This window comes from Amblyomma maculatum, chromosome 5 (assembly GCF_055883805.1).
Source record: "Amblyomma maculatum isolate TAMU_Amacu chromosome 5, ASM5588380v1, whole genome shotgun sequence".
Lineage (NCBI taxonomy): Eukaryota > Metazoa > Arthropoda > Arachnida > Ixodida > Ixodidae > Amblyomma > Amblyomma maculatum.
In genome coordinates, this window is record NC_139348.1 from 56,194,415 (window position 1) to 56,212,593 (window position 18,179).

The window sequence follows — 18,179 nt, forward strand, 5'->3', positions numbered from 1 at the left end:
GCCATCAAGCCGTTTTGACGCCACACAATTGAGCGACTTGATGGCGATTACACCTGGCCCTTGGATCATTATAGGAGACTTTAACGCTCACCACATGATGTGGGGAAGTGTTTGAATGAACCTCAAGTGAAGAAAGCTTGTGTCCTTGACCTCTGATCATGACCTGCAGTGTCTTAATGACGGTACACCGACTTTTATTCGAGGGGCAACACACAGCAGCTGTATTGATTTAGCTTTCGTGTCTCGATACTTTACCAACAACGTCCAATGGCTTGCAGGTATAGAAACACGTGGAAGTGACCCCATTCTTACATATGTGATCATTAATGGCCTTTCCACGTCCACGTCTGTTCCACGAATACGCCACATCGACTGGTCGACATTTCAAGCACTTATGGAAGATTCTTGCACAGCAGGCCTCTCTGCAGGTATTGAAGAGAAAATCAAGGAGGTCATGATAAACGCGACGTCTTTCTTCACCCCAGCGCCTACCTACACAGAGTTTGATACGGAATTACAGCGCCTGCGAGCATTGCAACGGAGGGCAGAGAGTAGATACCGACGCACGAAGTCGCGCTTCGACCTCAGAGATGCGAGGCGTCTGCGAAAGAAAGTTCAGCGCCGAATTCAAGCCCTCCAGGAAAACGTTGGCGGTAATTCTGTTAAACACTTGATCCCCGCAAGTCTTTATTAGGCATCTGGAATGTCGTTCGTAGTCTCCGAACATCCCCTAAACAGCTCTACCCATTCAAATCTCTCGCACTGTATCAAAGACGTAGTGAGGTCATGGTAGCACAGGATTTGAGCTCTAGGGTAGCATGCCAATCGACTCCAACAGCAACGCTACATTTCAACGAGGTTCCAGTTTCACGGAGTCACGAATGGGCCTTCCCTTCTCCGTGGAAGAATTTGACGCTGCGCTGGCTTCTTGCAGATGGTCATCATCGTCAGGTCCCAACGGCGTAACATACACTGCGCTTGGAAATCTTGGACAAGTAGCTAGGCACGCTCTTTTCGAATATTATAACAAATCATGCAGTAAGGGTACAGTTCCAGACGAGTGGAAGTGCAGTCGTTTAGTTCCGCTCCTGAAACCTGGCAAATCGCCTCTGTACTTGACACGATACCGTCCAATTGTACTGGCTAGTTGCGTTCGTAAAATACTGGAAAGAATGCTGCTTACACGTATTGAGTCATATCTGGAGCACTACCGCATATATCCGGATATAATGTCGGGGTTTCGACGCGGACGCTCTCCAATTGACAACGTGGTGGACTTGGTATCATCTGTACAACGCCAAAAAAATTTTGAAGTGCTTACCCGCGGCGTTGTTCCTGGATATAAAGAGCACATATGACAACGCCACTCACCAGGCCATTTTGGACGCTCTGGAAGCTGCCGAGCTCGGCGGTGGTGTTTTTTGCTGGATACGCAGTAATTTATCCAAACGATCTCACTTTATCAGACTGAGGATGGCCCAACATCTCATTTCACTTCCCGTGGAGTCCCACAGGGTGGAGTACTATGCCAAACACTCTTCAATCTTACTCTTGTCGGGCCTGTTGACTTAATACCACAGTTGGCGCAACTTTCAATATATGCGGACGACATTTGTATCTGGGCATCAGGAGTTACGTGCCCACAGGTTAGAACGAGGCTTCAAAATGCGGCAAGTATAGTTGCGTCCGACCTCCAACGTCAAGGCCTCCAGATATCAACTTAAAAGTGTTCGCTAATTGCATTTACACGCAGGAACATGTCACCTTACACCATACGCATTGATAGTAATTACCATTGCTTTAAACCAATTCCCTACGAAAGCAGCCATCGCTTTCTGGGAGTTATCATCGACAGAAATCATTCGTGGACTCCCCATATTTCATCCATGAAAACGAGGTTGACAGCAATTGCTCACATACTTGCCTTTATTGGGGGAAAGTCATGGAGAGCATCCGTGCGGTCGATGCTCCAGCTGTACCATTCATTATTTATTGGATTTCTTCGGTACAGCTTACCTGCACTTTGAGATGTCAGGAAAACTAACTTCGGAATTCTACAGTGTGTTCAAGCTCAAGCTGTGCGAACCTGCCTGAGATTGCCGAATTGTGCCTCTACGGCAGCAGCAATTTGATTGCTCAGGAGCATCCCATATCTACCTACCTAACAGTTGACGCCCTGAGGGAACATTTGACACATCACCCGGGTTCCGTGTCATCATTTGTCCTGTCTTCCTATTACCAGACCGCGTACATCGTTTACAGAGACCGTTGTTGCGAATCGCGCTATTCCGCCGTCTCAGTTTACACCCGCATCTAGACTGTCCTGCATCAACCACACGTGCTTCTTTCAATACCCGGCATCAGGATGAAGGTCGAGCTATCGCCGGCAGAACTAAATCAAATCACTCTTGAATACTTCCATGAGTACCATGCAAATCATATGCACGTCTACACCAACGATTCAGTGAATACCGTCAGTTCTTCAGGCTCCATGGTCATACCTTCAATTACTACAGAAATAAAAGTTAGGACAATTCATCGTACTTCTTCAACAGCCGTAGAACTAACCGCTCTCGGTGTCGCTATTAGGCCTACCAGTCAGCAAAGCCCTCAACGATTGTCTATTTTCACAGATTCAAAAGCAGCTCTGCAAGCCTTAAAAGCGGCTCTTCGCCGTGGAGCCCATGAGCAACTTGCCGCGGAAATACAACTTCATCACTATGTCATAAATGGAGGACGACATCTCCTACCAACGGCTTCCAAGACACAGCGGCATAACGGGCAATCTCCGGGCGGACGAGGTCGCACGACCTCGTCCGCCCATTTTCCAGGGCAGACGCAGCGGGCAGGCTTTGCGCACATGCGCGGGAACACAAGCTCTCCTTGTGGAATTTTGACCAGTTTGCCAACTGCCGCTTCAAATCCCTGGACTTTGTCCTGAAGCTCCAGCTTCAGCCTGGCCTACCCCGATGTGAAGAAATTTTGCTCTGCCGCCTGTGGGTTGGTGTAGCCTTTACAAACTCTTATTCTTTCGTGATAGGTATGGCAAACAGCCCTGCATGTACAAACCGCGGGTGCGACGAGGGTATAGGCCACATTCTTTGTGAGTGCTCCATATACAGCGAGGAAAGACAGCGTCTATGCTGTGCGCTGTAGCGTCTAGATGGACGCCCACTAACTGAAATTAAGATCCTAGGTCCCTGGCCACGGCGATCATCTGCGGTGAAGGCCTCCCAGGCATTCTCCGCTTTATGAAAAGCACAGGAATGATCGAAATGCTATGATTTTTTATGTTAAGTGATATGACTGTGACGTGATGTGGTGTGGCATGTCTGTGATGTGACTGTACTGTAATCACCCATCCCTCTCTCACCCACAACTTTTATACCCACCTACTCTTCTCCCCCAGTGCAGGGTGGCAAACAAGTTCCTTTACCGGCTAACCTCCCTGCCTTTACTCCTCATCTTCCTCCTCCTTCCTAGAAGAAATCTTATTGCATTAGTAAATGAAGCTCTTTCCCTCCATAGCAATAAGGACCTCATAGATCAGAAAGTTCAAGTTCAGCCTAGTCCTTGCTTTCATTGTGTCTAAATATTATGGCATGTGAATTTATTTGCTCACTTTTAAGGTAATATGATGTTGAAATGATTATTTGGTGGATTTTCGATGTCATGAGGCGACACAACATCGCCGCGCTGGAAAGCGATCAAACGTAAAAATTGAACACTTCGGTAATCTTGCGTAGGGACTCACGTGATGTTCTTAAGGACTGGTCAAAATCTGGATTTGTATCTATAGTGGATGGAAGTAACAAAATGAGGTAGTTTATTATGTGAGCTTTTGAGGCAAGACCAGGGCCTTGTGATTACGTCTTTGGCAAAGTGCATTTACGAGAAACAATATCAGAAAGGAAGCCAGGGAAGGAATCGCCTCCATATGTTGCGTCAGATCCTTGAACGTGGTACTTAAGTGTTCCCCCAGCTTTTCATTTTTTGCACAAGATGTAAAAGATCTACATACCTAAAAACGGACCGCCGAGTCAATATATCATGTAATACTTCATTTATCTTGGACAAATGTTCCAAGCATTTGCACTAATGATTTTTAGGTTCAGTGCTATTGCGGCAGTATGTTGTCTAGACTTCAATTCATGCTGGCATAACGGCAAAAGGTTGCGAAGGAGGCTCTTCTGGCTTTGCGCTACATAGGTCCTCCTTCCGGTAAAACACTTCCTAGATGCAAGCGGAAAGTTCCCTCGAATAACCCCGTAATCGTTATCTTTTTAAATTCAGGACAGTTACTGCATCAATGCGACCGATACTGTCAAAATTGGACAGTACTTAACACCTTTAGCTGAAATACGAATTTTTAACGACGTAACAAAGATAAATTGACAAACTTATTTCCTTTTTTATTTTTCAGTCTAACTGAGCGTTGAAACGTTCAAATAAGTTTTTAATGATTTCCACCTTCGAGTGTATGCTTATATTACCCAATACCACTTCTGTATATAAGAGGTGATATTGAGCGTTTTAGTTGATCCCGTTTTCCTAAAGCCCCTTCAATCACATGTGTCTATTGATATAGCATATACGAAGTAATTCATCGCAGGAATTTCGCAATGTAGAAACAAACTCTGTACGGTGCCTGTGGTAACGGTGCAGAGGCGACAAAGGCAGAATTGAAAGCTTGGAAATTGATCATTCCATTCTTATTTCGTGACTCAAAAAACATAGCTACGTTGTCCACAATAAGCTATGCATAATTTTATAAAACATTTTATGAAAGTTTCTGCATAATCTCCTCTCGATTGTTCTTAATTGTTTATTTTAGCGGTTGTTAATCTATACAAGGACCAAACCATATATGAAAGCAATTAGTGGCCACAATGGCCTAAACGTGTTAAAATATAAACACCTAGATATTGTAGCGTAATCAGCCGTGATTGCTGTTTTGATTTATGCGTTACGCCGCTTTTAACACCCGCATTTAGATCTTTATTAGTATGTTTCGCGAGAACGAAAATCAGAAAGATATTAACAATAATTAAGTTGTATTGAATTCTTTGACAGGCCCTTGTACATGTGCTCTCTTTGTCTTCCCAGAACAGTAGGCTGCAGTAGCTTTATTTGAATCTGAACAAGTACATTTTTCCACGAGACTAACAGTACGTTTCCATAAAGCGACAATGCTTAATAAGGAAATAGTTCGTGCTTTTTCTAAATAACTAATCTTAATATTTAGGGTCGGCTCCTAACCACATTTGCGGCTTTCAAAAAGCATTGCATTGAGCCATATATAGATCAAAATGCTCGATGCCAAGCCTGACATTCCAATGACCTATAAATTTTTTTTTTCTACTTCCAATTTTATAAGCGTCCTCATTCCCTCTACTCACCAGTACGTCATCAAATAAAAAATGTGTGAAAACTGTAAGCGCTTATTTACTTCGCGCTCAGGGTAAGCTGCGTAAATAGAGAGAGCAAAGACCTGAGATACGAAACTGGTAATACAATGGCCCCTTAGTGGCGCGTTTTTTACAGTTGCTTTAAGGCAGTGAGCTATCCTCAGCGCTCTCGGAGCGACATTTCTCAATGTAAAGGTTTTAAATATGGGCCATCACGCCAACCTTATTATTAAGGCCAGGGCATGGATACTCTCACTGCTTGCAGTAATTTTTAAAACGCTTTTATTAAGTTCACAAAACCTATTTGAAAGAGGCCTGAAAACAAGAAACTTATTGCTTTTCATGAAAGGTCTCTTGTAGATGTCCCGTATCAATTGACTCTGAATTCATTTTAACATTAGTTTCATTATACCTGAAGAAAAGCGTTAAATATCAGTTCACCCAGACGTTGTGCAAGATTGTTATGTGATATGTACCGTTCTTTTGAAAAGAGCAAGGATATTAAAACTTTTCTTGGCCGTTGTCATAGTATGCCTTTTGAAGGACGTCACAACGTTCTGAGCGTTTAAACGAGCATGTCGCAACCCAGCAAATGTATTCTAAAAGAACACGAACACGACATTATCTTTGTTTTTAAACCTATGCAAGTTGTTTGACGATGTTGAGATCATATAAATGTTATTCAGTACATCAATTCGAAGACCATTAACCAACCCCTCGAACAGTCATCTCATGGATCGCCTTGTCCTCATTCTGTCCGCTCTTCTCCTTGCGGCATTTCTCAACCTTCCGCAGGCGTTCGGCCAAAAAGGAAAGAAGATTTCGTGCAAGGATGCCACAGGAAAGCCAGTTGACTGGTTTGTACAAGTCTGTTTGCCTCAACAACGCACGTTTGCATTTTCTTCAAACTATTTTCTTGAAACTAGGTGAATATAGGTAAAAGCAAGCAAGCTGTGTGTTAAACACTCAACCAACTCATTCTATAGAGTTCACCGCCTCATAGTTATGACACACTCTACATCAATAAGATTTGAGAACTTGAGATCATGGTTATCAAAGAGATCGTTTAGGTGTTTGTACAAAAGATTAGTTATTTTATGCTTTGATTTAGGGCTTTACCATTCAGTGATGATTTTCTACCAAAATAGTGCCATGGAGGTGGTTATTTCAATTAAATTACAAAGTTCGGTGGCATGTTTGCTCACTGTACTTCCTGCACTATGACTAAATCAACAGAAATGCTGACCTCGAAGTGGTTAAAAAATGAGTGTAAAAGTAGGAACTACACATCTTCAAAACAGTATTTCTGTCTTAAAAATGTAAGATTGCTATGAAAGTCCTTTCCGGTACTTAACCACTTCAGGGTGTTAACCTAAAGCATTTCTATATTTTCAAATGAATCTACGTACAATATAAAGCTTGGGCCTACTCTTGCATTACCTCTCATAAGCGCCTGTGTCACGTACTAAGTGGGATAACATGCGTTTAAATGTTGGCCGTTCGTGCTGTACGATATCAGTGCAGCTTAATAACCAACGTTGTCGGTGTTCCACGCGTGCTAGACTGGCATCTGTCATAGGCTGAGTGGCTGTGGGACCTTTAACATCCCCCCCAAAAAATAAAACATAAATATTTGCTCATTTATTAATTCTAAAGCCATTCCTGGCTCGGAAGTGGTGCTTACAGGGACTGAGGACAAAAAGGTATCCGCACGAACATTCATTTAAGAGTAAAATGTAGCCGCCAGAAATCGGCACCAGAAGTTCAGGAGTGCTCTACGAAAAGCTAGATGGGCGCAACAGTATAGAGAACCGCAACGAGCCGTCGGTGGACTCGCATCGGTAGCCCCAGGAAGTTGGCAGAGGCAGCGTAACCGATTCCCGAGACCAGCGCTCGACCCGTCGATGCCGCTCGGTCCCGCTGATGGCTTAAGCATGCCAGATGTGCAGTGGTGGTCCAAGAGAGGCCTCTTAAAACCAGACAACCAGACACCCGCCCACTGCTGACCTCTATGCTTGAATGCCGTTTCTTTGCTTTCCTTTGCCTTCAAGATCCTTAATGACTGCCCCTCATCGATGGGAAGTCCCCTCACGCTCACAAAACATCAGTTAGTATGTCAATTAGGGTAATCACAAGACTCGCCAACCGTAGGAGTGGAGCAAAAGAAAACGAACCCTATAGATAGTGCAGGCATGTTTCCTGAGCAGGACAGTGTACACTCTCATACTTAAAGCGAGATGCCGCGGAGAAGGGCAAAGCCGAGGCAATAATTAGGCAAGCATACAAAGCAGCCTTGGGGCTTCCGAACTCCACAGCGACCGAAACAGAGATGCTCTGTTCCTCAAAACGCAAAAAGAACAGCTTAAGCGCACCAAGGCAGGTAGAGACGTACTAGAAGCGCCTAGGTATAGGCTTGGAACTTCCGCCTGCGGATACGAAAGCACAGCTGCTAAAACTCCTAAGCAAGAGACTGAAGATCAAACTACTAGCAAGGAATATGCACCCTTCCCACCACGAACGAAGGAGGAAAGCTAGGGCGATAGCTCTACATGAAAAATACGCAACGAACGAAGCAGCTGCCTATGTCGATGAGGCAGAATGCACATAAAGGGCAGGGTTCGCACTGGCGGTGGTGGACGTACTTGGGCGACTGCGGGAATAAGGGACAGTAGTGACAAAATCTTCGGAAACAGCGGAAGAGGTAGCTGTGGCACTAGTCACAGCTTCGTTTGATTCTTTGATTCTAATTTGCCGTTCGAAGCTTTGCGGGGGGCAGAATCTCAACCATACAAAAAAATTGATGGAATGTGAACGCTGGCTCACTCTGGGAATCCGGGCAATGAGGCAGCCCGAAAAATGGCTCGAGGTTTCCTGAACCGACTCGGTGGGTCGTTTGTATCCATTGATTAATCCAAGGAGGAGCTGGTACCTTTTCATGTATTCACAAGTTGTTAGAGATTAGAACGACACAAATTTTCACCACCTGACAAAATGTTGGATAAGGTAGCAGAGACCGATTGGAGGAGACTACAAGCGAGGTCCATTCTCAACCCATTTCTTTTAGCAAACATGTGCCTGGATGACTTAAACCACCTGTGCAGGTTTTGTGGCGAAACAGCCACGTATGATGACATAAAATGGCAGTGTAAAGGAAAACCTCCAGCGGAGGATCTAGCACAAATTCTTGTTCTTGAGCGATGGGAGGCAGCTCTGGTAAGCTCGGACCCGGGCGTTCAAACTCTGGGCACCGAGAGGGTCGCTAAGGTCGCCGCCAACCATAGGCTGGAGGCCATTTCAAACGGACCATCTGCATTTGGCTAAATAAATGTCTTCCAATCCAACTGCCTTCCCTTCTTCCTCGATCTCAGTTTCCCGACACGTCACCTCTCCGCTCCTTATGTCCGGCACGCGCTTCGTCGTTATCGTAACTCGAACGGTACGAGAACGACAAGAACGAATCAAGCGTTTCACCAAGCAACACCTCACACATGTAGAGCCTAAAGAACATGCTTTTAAAGCTGTCAAATCTTTGTGCTGATATTTTCTACCAGCACAAAGCGCCCGAAAATAAAAAAAACATGGGGTTCGCGAAGCATGCAGTCAATAAGTTCACTAGAGCTTTTATACGTTGTCTTGTATAACAACGGCTAATTGAAATGGCTGTTAAATGCAGTCGCAAAACCCATTCAATTAAAAACATTGAGTGTGGGAGTCAGGAGTTCCCTGTGTTGCAGTCGGACGTTCGTGTGGCGTTAAGTACCCCCAAGAAACTTGACCATAGGAAGTGGCCATATCCTCCACCTTAATAGACAGCTAAGCTATCTGCTTCAGCAAAGATAAGTTCAGGTTCCTGAGGCACTAGTTAATATCTAGACTTGATGACAGGAACGGCTGCATTATGCTTCAACAATGAGAATATCATTCAAAATAAACAGCACAACGTCCTTAAGTCAATCTTTTCATTTCATCTCGTTTATTCCGCCCATTTAAAAGCAAATGCAAGGAGGCCAAAGAAAAAGCTGCTCGTACTCAGCTTTAAGAGGTCCTTGGCCTCGTTTGCATATTGGCGGAGAGATGGCGAAGAAGCACAAAAATAGACAAACAATTAAACTGTAAGTTGTCACAAAATTGGCGCACATTTTCATCACGCCAGTACGGCGCGAGGGCCGCGCGGCGTCGCGTGGAAACATGGTGCAAGAATCACCATGCCTGGAAAGCATGGAGAGAAAAACCTCCTTCCCCGCACGGGAGTGCGCGTAGCTTTGTACGCGTTGCCGCCAAACTCTTTCCCCTTGCCCGGGGAGGACGGTGGTTCATCGGTCTGGAATGCGCCAGAAAAATCTAGAATCGTCTATGGGACCTGGCCAATGACGACACGCGGATCGACGGGAGGAGGAGAGAGCGCTATAACAAGCGAAGCTAAGTGTGTGTGCGCGCTAGCTTTGGCGCGTGCTAACAGACAGACGCGGCGCGCCCTATTTAAAGAGACCGCGCCGCTTGTGAGCCAGTCAATCAGTCAGTTAGTCAGTGTTGCGGCGTGTTCGCCAGTGCTTCGGCTGGACTCCCGGGGATCACCCGCTGCTGGCAAGCCCACGGACATGCAAGGGAGCGGCATTCGTCTCGTATGGCGGCCACATCGTGACTCTTGAGGCGTCGGACTGCAACAGTGCCCGGTGAACAATTTGGTGTTTGTTTTTGTAACTCTCTCGTGTTTGATCTGTTGTAAAGCCTCTGTGTTATTGAATCATTCTGTAGTTGCATGCTTAGCGTTTGTATTCTGTGAACCTCTCGTCTGTGCATTTAAGTGATCTTGTGTATTTCTTTGTATCTTATCGTCTCTTGCTGTGCATAGATTGTGTTTTGTTTGTTACTTCTGTCTGCGATCCTTACTCTGGTTTAAACCGGCGACAGCTGGGCACCAAACGGCCACCCTCTTCTGTCACTACAAGGTAGTTGAATTCCGGCTGAGCTTGCCACGCAGGTCGAGGCCATCTCCTTTGCGACCGGAACAGCTACCCCCCCCCCCTCACTCTAAGGTAGTCTGGGAGTGTGCGCACCGTTAAGGGCGCATCGTTAATAATCCCCCTAATTAGTAATGGGTGACATAAGTGTACCTTTTAGCAAGATATATCAAAATACAGATGAGATCCGGTGATGTTGAAGGTCTATGCCGGCCTCTGGATGGGAATTGAATAAGAGCCGTAAGGCGTTAGCAACCATTTGATTGTCGTAGTCGTTTCTCGAAACAGACTCAACCATATTTTGTTGCTGCGCGTACTATATTTCAAAGTAGTCTAACATACGCTTGCTCTATTTTTTCATATAAGTTATTTGTGTGTTGTTTTAGAGGAGAACAGCAGATACATAATGAATTCTGTTTGTATGGATGATGACTTTTATCAATGTTTTACTTTATTGATGAGGACTTTAGCTTATGATTTGTGAGGCGCGTTTACGCAACACGTATTATTGTTGATGCGTTTTATTCAATGTCCAAAAAATCCCGTAAACCTAGTGCTTCTATTTCAATCCACAAATATAGAGCTTAAAGCGAAGTTGTCAGAATGTGTAATGCAAAGGCATGAGTCGCAGTTAAGCGACAAAAACCGAGGATAATATGGCCCCTTTAGTAATGTTAGCGGCCTCGGAAGAAAAAGAAGCGGTAATGGGACGACAGAGTATTTGTGTCATGCAACTGTGCATAACGCCACAGCCGTATACCTATAATTATGTTAAGAAAGCGCACCATGGGACAAAATTTGAATAAATAAATTTTTGTTTCATGTTTAATGACATGAGCCTTTTGCTGCATCAGGATTATGTTATTCAAGTTGGCTTGTAATAGCTCTGTATTGTGGCACTTAATTATACGCCATCAGATTGCGCAGTTGTCGGAATTATTCGAGCTTTAAATGCACAGAGTCGATCACAGTTGTGTTGAGCGCTCGCGCAGTCTCATGAGGTCGAAATAGACCGAAATTCTGAAGCAGCTACTTCTTTCCCTGATAATACTTGCGCTCGCGAGAAGGCGAGAAGGTTTGAGAACAGCACAATGCAGAATTTATTTGCCAAGTGCGAAAAATCGTACAACAAATTTCATTTCGTTTCCTTCGATGCATACTCATCCAGCGCTCCAGAAAAGTGTGATCGAATCCGTACCCTTTGGTAGATCAACAAAACGTAAGATTAGCAATGTTCTGCCCCTTGAGGCACATGAAAGAGACTTGAAAAAGAGAAATGTCCACTGGTCATACAGGAACTGTTGTTGGTTTGTCAGGAAGATTTAAACGCAATTGAGAATAATCGAGTAAAGTTGCAGAGGTGAAAATTTTAAGTAAACACCATAATTAGGGAAGACCCTAATAATATCAAATGTTTTTTCGACTTCCAAGAACAGAAGTCGTCTCATTTTACAGATCGGGTCGATAGCCGTGGTCTGACCCGACAAGAACAACTACAGTGTGTTCAAAACACCAAATAATCCAGATAAACAAAACGGAATTTTCAAAGATACATATCGGATGCTGCCGCGCAGTGAAGCATATGATCGACACTTGGGACAACACAATACTAAGATGAAAAAAAAAGCGGGGTAGGGCTTTCACGCGGTTTTCACACAGCGGCGCAGATACGGGATGCAACGCGGCCAAAGGTTCCCTGCGCTACAGAGAACATTCTTTCTGGCATGGCAGCAGTTCATCGATAAACGCCTGCTACATCTTCGAATGCACAGATTCTGTCTTCGTGTGGGCAAAGCCGTCAGTCCAGTACATAAGGTGTACAGCACCGTCAGTAAGTTCATATGGTTGGCCCATGGCGCTCGCCGGCCGAGCAGCTAGCCTTCTCTGGGATCCCGCCAGAAAAATACTCGAGCCTGGCTTCTGATGCCTTTCCTACCGTTGTTTAGCGCTGATAAGATGTCGCCCCCGCGATTAAGATCTCACTCATTCGCAATCGCGCTGCCCCGGCGACCACCATGCAAACAAACAATGCACGCACGATTTCAAACCCTGAGATGGAACTGCGGTCCCTCTTCTCAAGGAAGAATAGACCTCTTCCGAGGCATCAAACAATGAGCGAAATATTTTGAAGGGAGGAGTACACAAACTAGGTTGCTACTACTGACGAGGGGCTCAGTGAACGCGTGACTGAGGAAATTGCACTAGGACGATGATCAAGGTGGCTCAAATCTGGTACGCCGAGTTCCTCGACGTATTTGCTGCCTGCTTGTAGTACATTTCTGGTCGGAAACATTGCCTGGTCCGGATCCTCGACCACTCAGCACATAATGAAGTCTGCCAACAGCGATACGCGCTTTATTACCACGAAAGGGCCACTCCGCCAAGTACTTTGAGACGAGGCAAACCCTTTTGCTGCATCACTCTGTGGTTGTATCTGCGGAGGGCTTTATTTACTTTTATTATATGACACCCTGGCCTAGTGTACTCCAGGCTGGAGAGATTCAAACTTTCTCTGCCCTACTTTTCACTGAGACAATTGAAAGTATCCTCTGTGCACCTGGAACAACTAGAAGCCTTCAAAGTTCAGAGTAAAGTCAAAGCCATGCTCTATAGAAAAACAGAGCTCAGGACGAAGAAAGTCCTTGTGTGGAAGGCCATCTTCTGCACACGGGACGATCAGTGTTTGAGATGCTCAGCCTAAAACACAAGCATGTTTTCAAGATTTCGGTTGATCCGCTTTGCTATGTTATTCTGGTGGTGGCACTGCCGTTTTTTCTAATACAAGCCAGGAAATTTGATTGTGTCGAAATATATCCTGCCCGTCAAATACTTGGCATTGTCTGTGGTCCGCTGCGATGAGAAGCCGAACCGGGTGAAGATTCCAGTAGCTTATCATGGACTGCCTTTGCGTCAAGTATACGCCGCAGGTATAGCTCTACCCATTGTGAGATCAGTGATCAATAACAAGTGCCGATTTCTTTTCAATGGTCATGAATATAGATCAATTACGACGGAAATAACAATTTCTCCTAGTTATCGGCTCTCTACAGGTATCATGAAACGTGATTTCCCTCCCCTCGGCTTTGCGCTCTGTTGGTGTGACAAGGACGAGCATACTCGAGGACGTCCTTTTAATGCCATGTCTTGCCGAGACGCGACATAATTTCTTGCAAGTTTGCTTACCATCGTTGTGTGCTACAAGACCTGTACCATAGAAATATTCTGGAAAAGGCTTGCGTACGCATTTATGCACAACGACGCAAAAGGGAGACGTACCATCCTCCATGTCATAATCAGTAGGTGATTCTGTGCTTACAGGCAGCAGTCGTAGTTGCCTGCTCGGCAGTGTGGTGGCTTAGTTTAAGCATTTATGCATCTCGATGCATTGCACGTCAGACCGCAAGGCGTCGTGGAGGTGCTGACGAGACACCACTGAGCCCCAGGCGTCGGCAGCGTTGCTTCAGCCGGGATGCGTATTTACAAATCATATCCCGTAGGAGCACTCGAGCATACGACGCTTTCTGGCTCGGAATTCCGTTCCCTTAGCAAAACCTGTCAACAAAGATTGGAAATACCTTGAAAACGAATAACAGCGCATTTAGAGGCCGCAGTTCTCGTCGAAAGCGTAAGCGACCTGAACGTGATCTATAATGCCGAAATTGAGAAACCTGAATAGATGCTAGTTTTATCCGAGCTGGCAAAAGCGTTTTTGAAACTCCGTAAAGCGTTACTTTCTGCTAGCACTCTTCAGGGTATATATATATATATATATATATATATATATATATATATATATATATATATATATATATATATATATATTCAGACTTTTTCCCCACTTAGTTTTTTTATTGTTAACAGGAATAAAAACAAAGTTGCTTCTGTGGCCCAATGGGTTAACAGCTCATCTCAGCATTTATGTCACTGAAACGTCGTTTCGAATCCTGTACTTTAATATTTCCTAAAATTTACAATGATAAATTAATTACCAACATTCTTGGGGTATGTTCATTTTAGGTTTAAATGTGTGATGTTTTTTGTTCCTAATAGCCAAAAAACCAGCCGCGAACAGAGCCACGAGGTTACTGTATGATAAACGTTACACTATGCAGTTACCTTCACCGTAATCATTTCCTGCCTGCAGTTAGTGCATAGAGACGCATTTAAGCTACAATCGCTGCTTAAATCGCTGAGAGCGACGTTTTCTCGAGTGCTCTAACGGGATATAATTTGGCAATACGCAGCCTGGTCAGCGGCGGTCGCCTTCACCCCTGCGGTCCGCGGGGCTAGTGATAGTCTGCCATTTGGTTCTAGGTGCCATGCCCGAATTATGGCCCACAATTGCATGTTCAGAGAGCGAGAGCCAAGCGGCCTATGCTGCCGACTGGGTTTTGAAACCTCGACAGCAATGACAGCGCCTAGTGATCAGTATGAACGGTAAATTTGGCCCCCATCCATCCAAGGCCAGTTCGAAACCCACCGCCGGACACCCACCGGTAAAATGGGTACAAGCGTCCCCGGCCCGGCGCCCGGCTCTCTCAGGGGTGTGCGTTTGGAAGAGGCTCTGCTAACCCTGCTGTGCTCCTTAGAGGGCTTAAAGTTTCGAACAACTAATGACCTGCAAAGGTCGGGTTCTCACAGGACTAAAAGAAAACAAACTGGGTGTGGGCAGCTGTCACAAGGACAAGAAGTGGAAGCTGTGACAGATTTTCTTTTCTTGGGCTCCAAGATTACCTCGGAAGGAGACTGCAGCCATGAAATTAGGAGACGCCTGCTTCTGGGAAAGAGAGCAATGGTTAGCCTTGACCGCCTAGTAAAGAGCAGAGACATTAGTCTGCCAACCAAGATCCGTATAACTCGTGCTATGGTCTTTCCAGTTGTGATGTATGGATGCGAGAGTTGGACTGTGAAAAAGGCTGACCGCCGAAGAATTGACGCGTTTGAATTGTGGTGCTGGCGAAGACTCTTGAGAGTTCCTTGGACTGCCAGAAGATCAAATCAGTCAATATTGTCGACCATAAACCCTGACTGCTCATTGGAGGGTCAAATTCTAAAGTTAAAGCTCAGCTACTTTGGTCATCTGATGAGAAGAGAGGAGTCGCTGGAGAAAGATTTGATGTTGGGAAAGGTTGAGGGTCGCCGGGGAAGGGATAGGCAGTGAACGCGATGGTTAGATTGCATCCTCGAGGCACTGCAGATGAAGTTATGTGATGTTAGGAAGATAGTGAGAGACCGGAAAGCGTGGCGTGACATGGTCAATAGGGTCACGAAGAGTCGGACACGACTGAACGACTGAACTGAACTGAAGTACACATCAACTTCAATTGCTGCAAACACAATCGCTAGGCTCTCTTTCTCTGTCAGCCAATAATTCCGGTCTGGTCCCATAATACCACGAATATCGAACGCCAATGGGCAAAACTTTTCTTTTCGCCTTAATACTGCACCTATAAAGTACCAGTTGCCTCGGTTTGCACTATGAATGTCAGGCTGAGGTTGGGGAGCAGTAGGCGTACCATATCCGTGGTGGCTGCGGACAGCGTTCAAAATCAGGTCTTCTGAATGCCTGTCACAGGCATAGGAGCTAATGGAGAGAACGATATAGGCCAGAACATTTTGGGATAAAGTGGCAGTACATTCCCGTTATACAGAGAAACCGCTGGAGACTGTGCGCGTTCACTAAAGGCGGGAAATACAGAATCGCCTGGAGCTAATTTTCTCATATGGGTTAACTGCCTTTCTCTGAAATGAAATCAAGGAGATTGATCTTGATTTTAAGAAACTGGACTTTGTTGGGGTTAAAAGTGATACCTGCGTTTTTCACTCGCTGAAGGACATTGGTTAGATGAATTACATGCTCTTGTAGACTTTCAGAGAACATAGAGAAGGTAAATTTGGCCTAGGTGAGAAAAATGTCCATAACTCGCTAAAAGATTGGAGGTGAGTTAGCCATATCAAATGGCAATCGCTCAAGCTCCGAAAACCCCTGATGACAAGTAATGGCCCTTTTTTCAATATCATGGCGGTCAATCGACATTTGCAGAAGCCGTCTGGTACAGTACAGAGAAGGAAAAAACATTGCTTGTCCAAGCGAATAAATAATCAAGCCGATTGACGGATAGGGAGAGAAGTATCGAACAATCACAGCTTTAGGCCTCCGATAATTGACACACAAACATCTGTGCCGTCTTTCCAAGGTTTGAGAGCAAGAAGGAGGGCCAAGGGATTTCTCTTGGTCTCACCACGCCAGTGGCCATCAGATCGTCGAGGGCACTCTCCAACAGTGCTCGCTTATCGACACTGAATAGCTTTTGGTTTAATCGAATAGGATGTGCACAAGCGGTGTCGATCCCACGAGTCACCACTTTGGCCTTCCCAGAAGTGTTCAATAAATATTGCGGCGAAGGACACCAGTGTCCCCTCGCTTCTGAAAGTTTCGGCTGAGTATTCCCTGAACGACTTCAAAACAATACGAACATTCTGTGGTGCTGACCGAGGGGTTGTTAGTGGCAAGAAACTGTGATTGTGGCTCCCGTCATTACTTGTGAACATATATGCGGCATTATTTTGCCGTGCTTGTAGGTTCTCTTATGGAGGTATATCACAATTTCTGCCTTAACTATGAATTTACGGCCTAGTACAACTAGACGGGAAAGAGCGCAAAGGTGCAGGAAGCTCTGTTTGAACTTTCGCCGACTGACATAAACTGATAAATGCCCTGCCAAGGTTGCCGATGCAATCTGGCGACGCCATACTAAGCGTTTTGGCCACATGTGGCAACTGTAAATATTTTGCGTTGCATGTTTCCGTGACCTGATCCCCATGAACAGAAACAGTGGGACCTGTGTTCATTAGAGCAGGCCCATCCCTTCCAGTTATTTCGGCACCACCAAAGGCGCATCATCGGAGTGGACATCCTGGAGACTGAAAATGAATAGGAAGTCACTTATCATTTGGTCTTTCGCGTTCTGGGACGTGCTTAAGGCTCCAAAGGACCGGCCATCACCACTGATGACGGGGCTGTTTGAACCAAGGGGATAATTTTTCCGTCTTCTGCTTTGCTTAGGCTGCTGTCGGCTGCAGCCCTCTCCCTTGGCAGCAGGGTAGTGTGACAACCTAACACCATGCTCCGTTCCGGCCATATTGTCGTTCACCGTTGTGGTAACGGGCCCAGCAATACGAGGCCGGTTCTTCTGATGTCACCTCGTGCGTCTGGTCATCACCAGACAAGGCGCTACGTGGCTTGCCACCCAATGTCATAACTCACTCACCGGAGGAGACCCAGTCTGGCCTTCTAGCCATGGCATCTTTAAGGCACTGGAAGAGCCCCAGCCTGGCCTGCCGCACCATGGCACCGGAGGAGGCACAGTCTGGCCTGCAACCCCACCACGTACGTCAGTCGCGCACAGGAAGCTGCGCAGCTCCGCTTGCCACATCGTGGTTACACTCGCTCATCAGATGAGGCCTGTTCAGGTGTGGTACATAGTGCTTTGGCGCCAAGCTAGTCTTTCATATGGATGGCGTAGTAAGATGGCAAAAACTCGCCTCGAAAATGCTTTAATGAATCCTTTTTAGCGAATGTCTGCTCTGTATGCCTCCTGGTTTATGTAGATCCTACTAACGCCACAGGAGAGTGGAGGAGAGCGCCATTCTAAATTGGCATTGTCATCGAATAGGCATGAATTTTATTAGAAAGATCACAGGTGTCATTTTATTCTTGCAACCTCTGCTACAGCTTATGTTCGCGGTACAAGGGTGTGGGCACCAACAAGTTTTGCTCGCTTTTGCAGCATTTCCGCCCATTGTGCCT

General features: G+C 45.6%; 1 protein-coding gene across 1 annotated transcript in view; it reads left to right on the top strand.

Moving 5' to 3' along the window:
• Positions 1 to 6,087: 6,087 nt before the first annotated feature.
• Positions 6,088 to 18,179, top strand: part of LOC146188355 (cell-death-related nuclease 7-like) — a 105,251-nt gene continuing 93,159 nt past the window's right edge. The window contains exon 1 of the mRNA XM_084603749.1: positions 6,088 to 6,265. Coding sequence (XP_084459875.1) covers positions 6,141 to 6,265 — 125 coding nt within the window. The 5' untranslated portion in view covers positions 6,088 to 6,140. The remainder of the gene's footprint in view (positions 6,266 to 18,179) is intronic.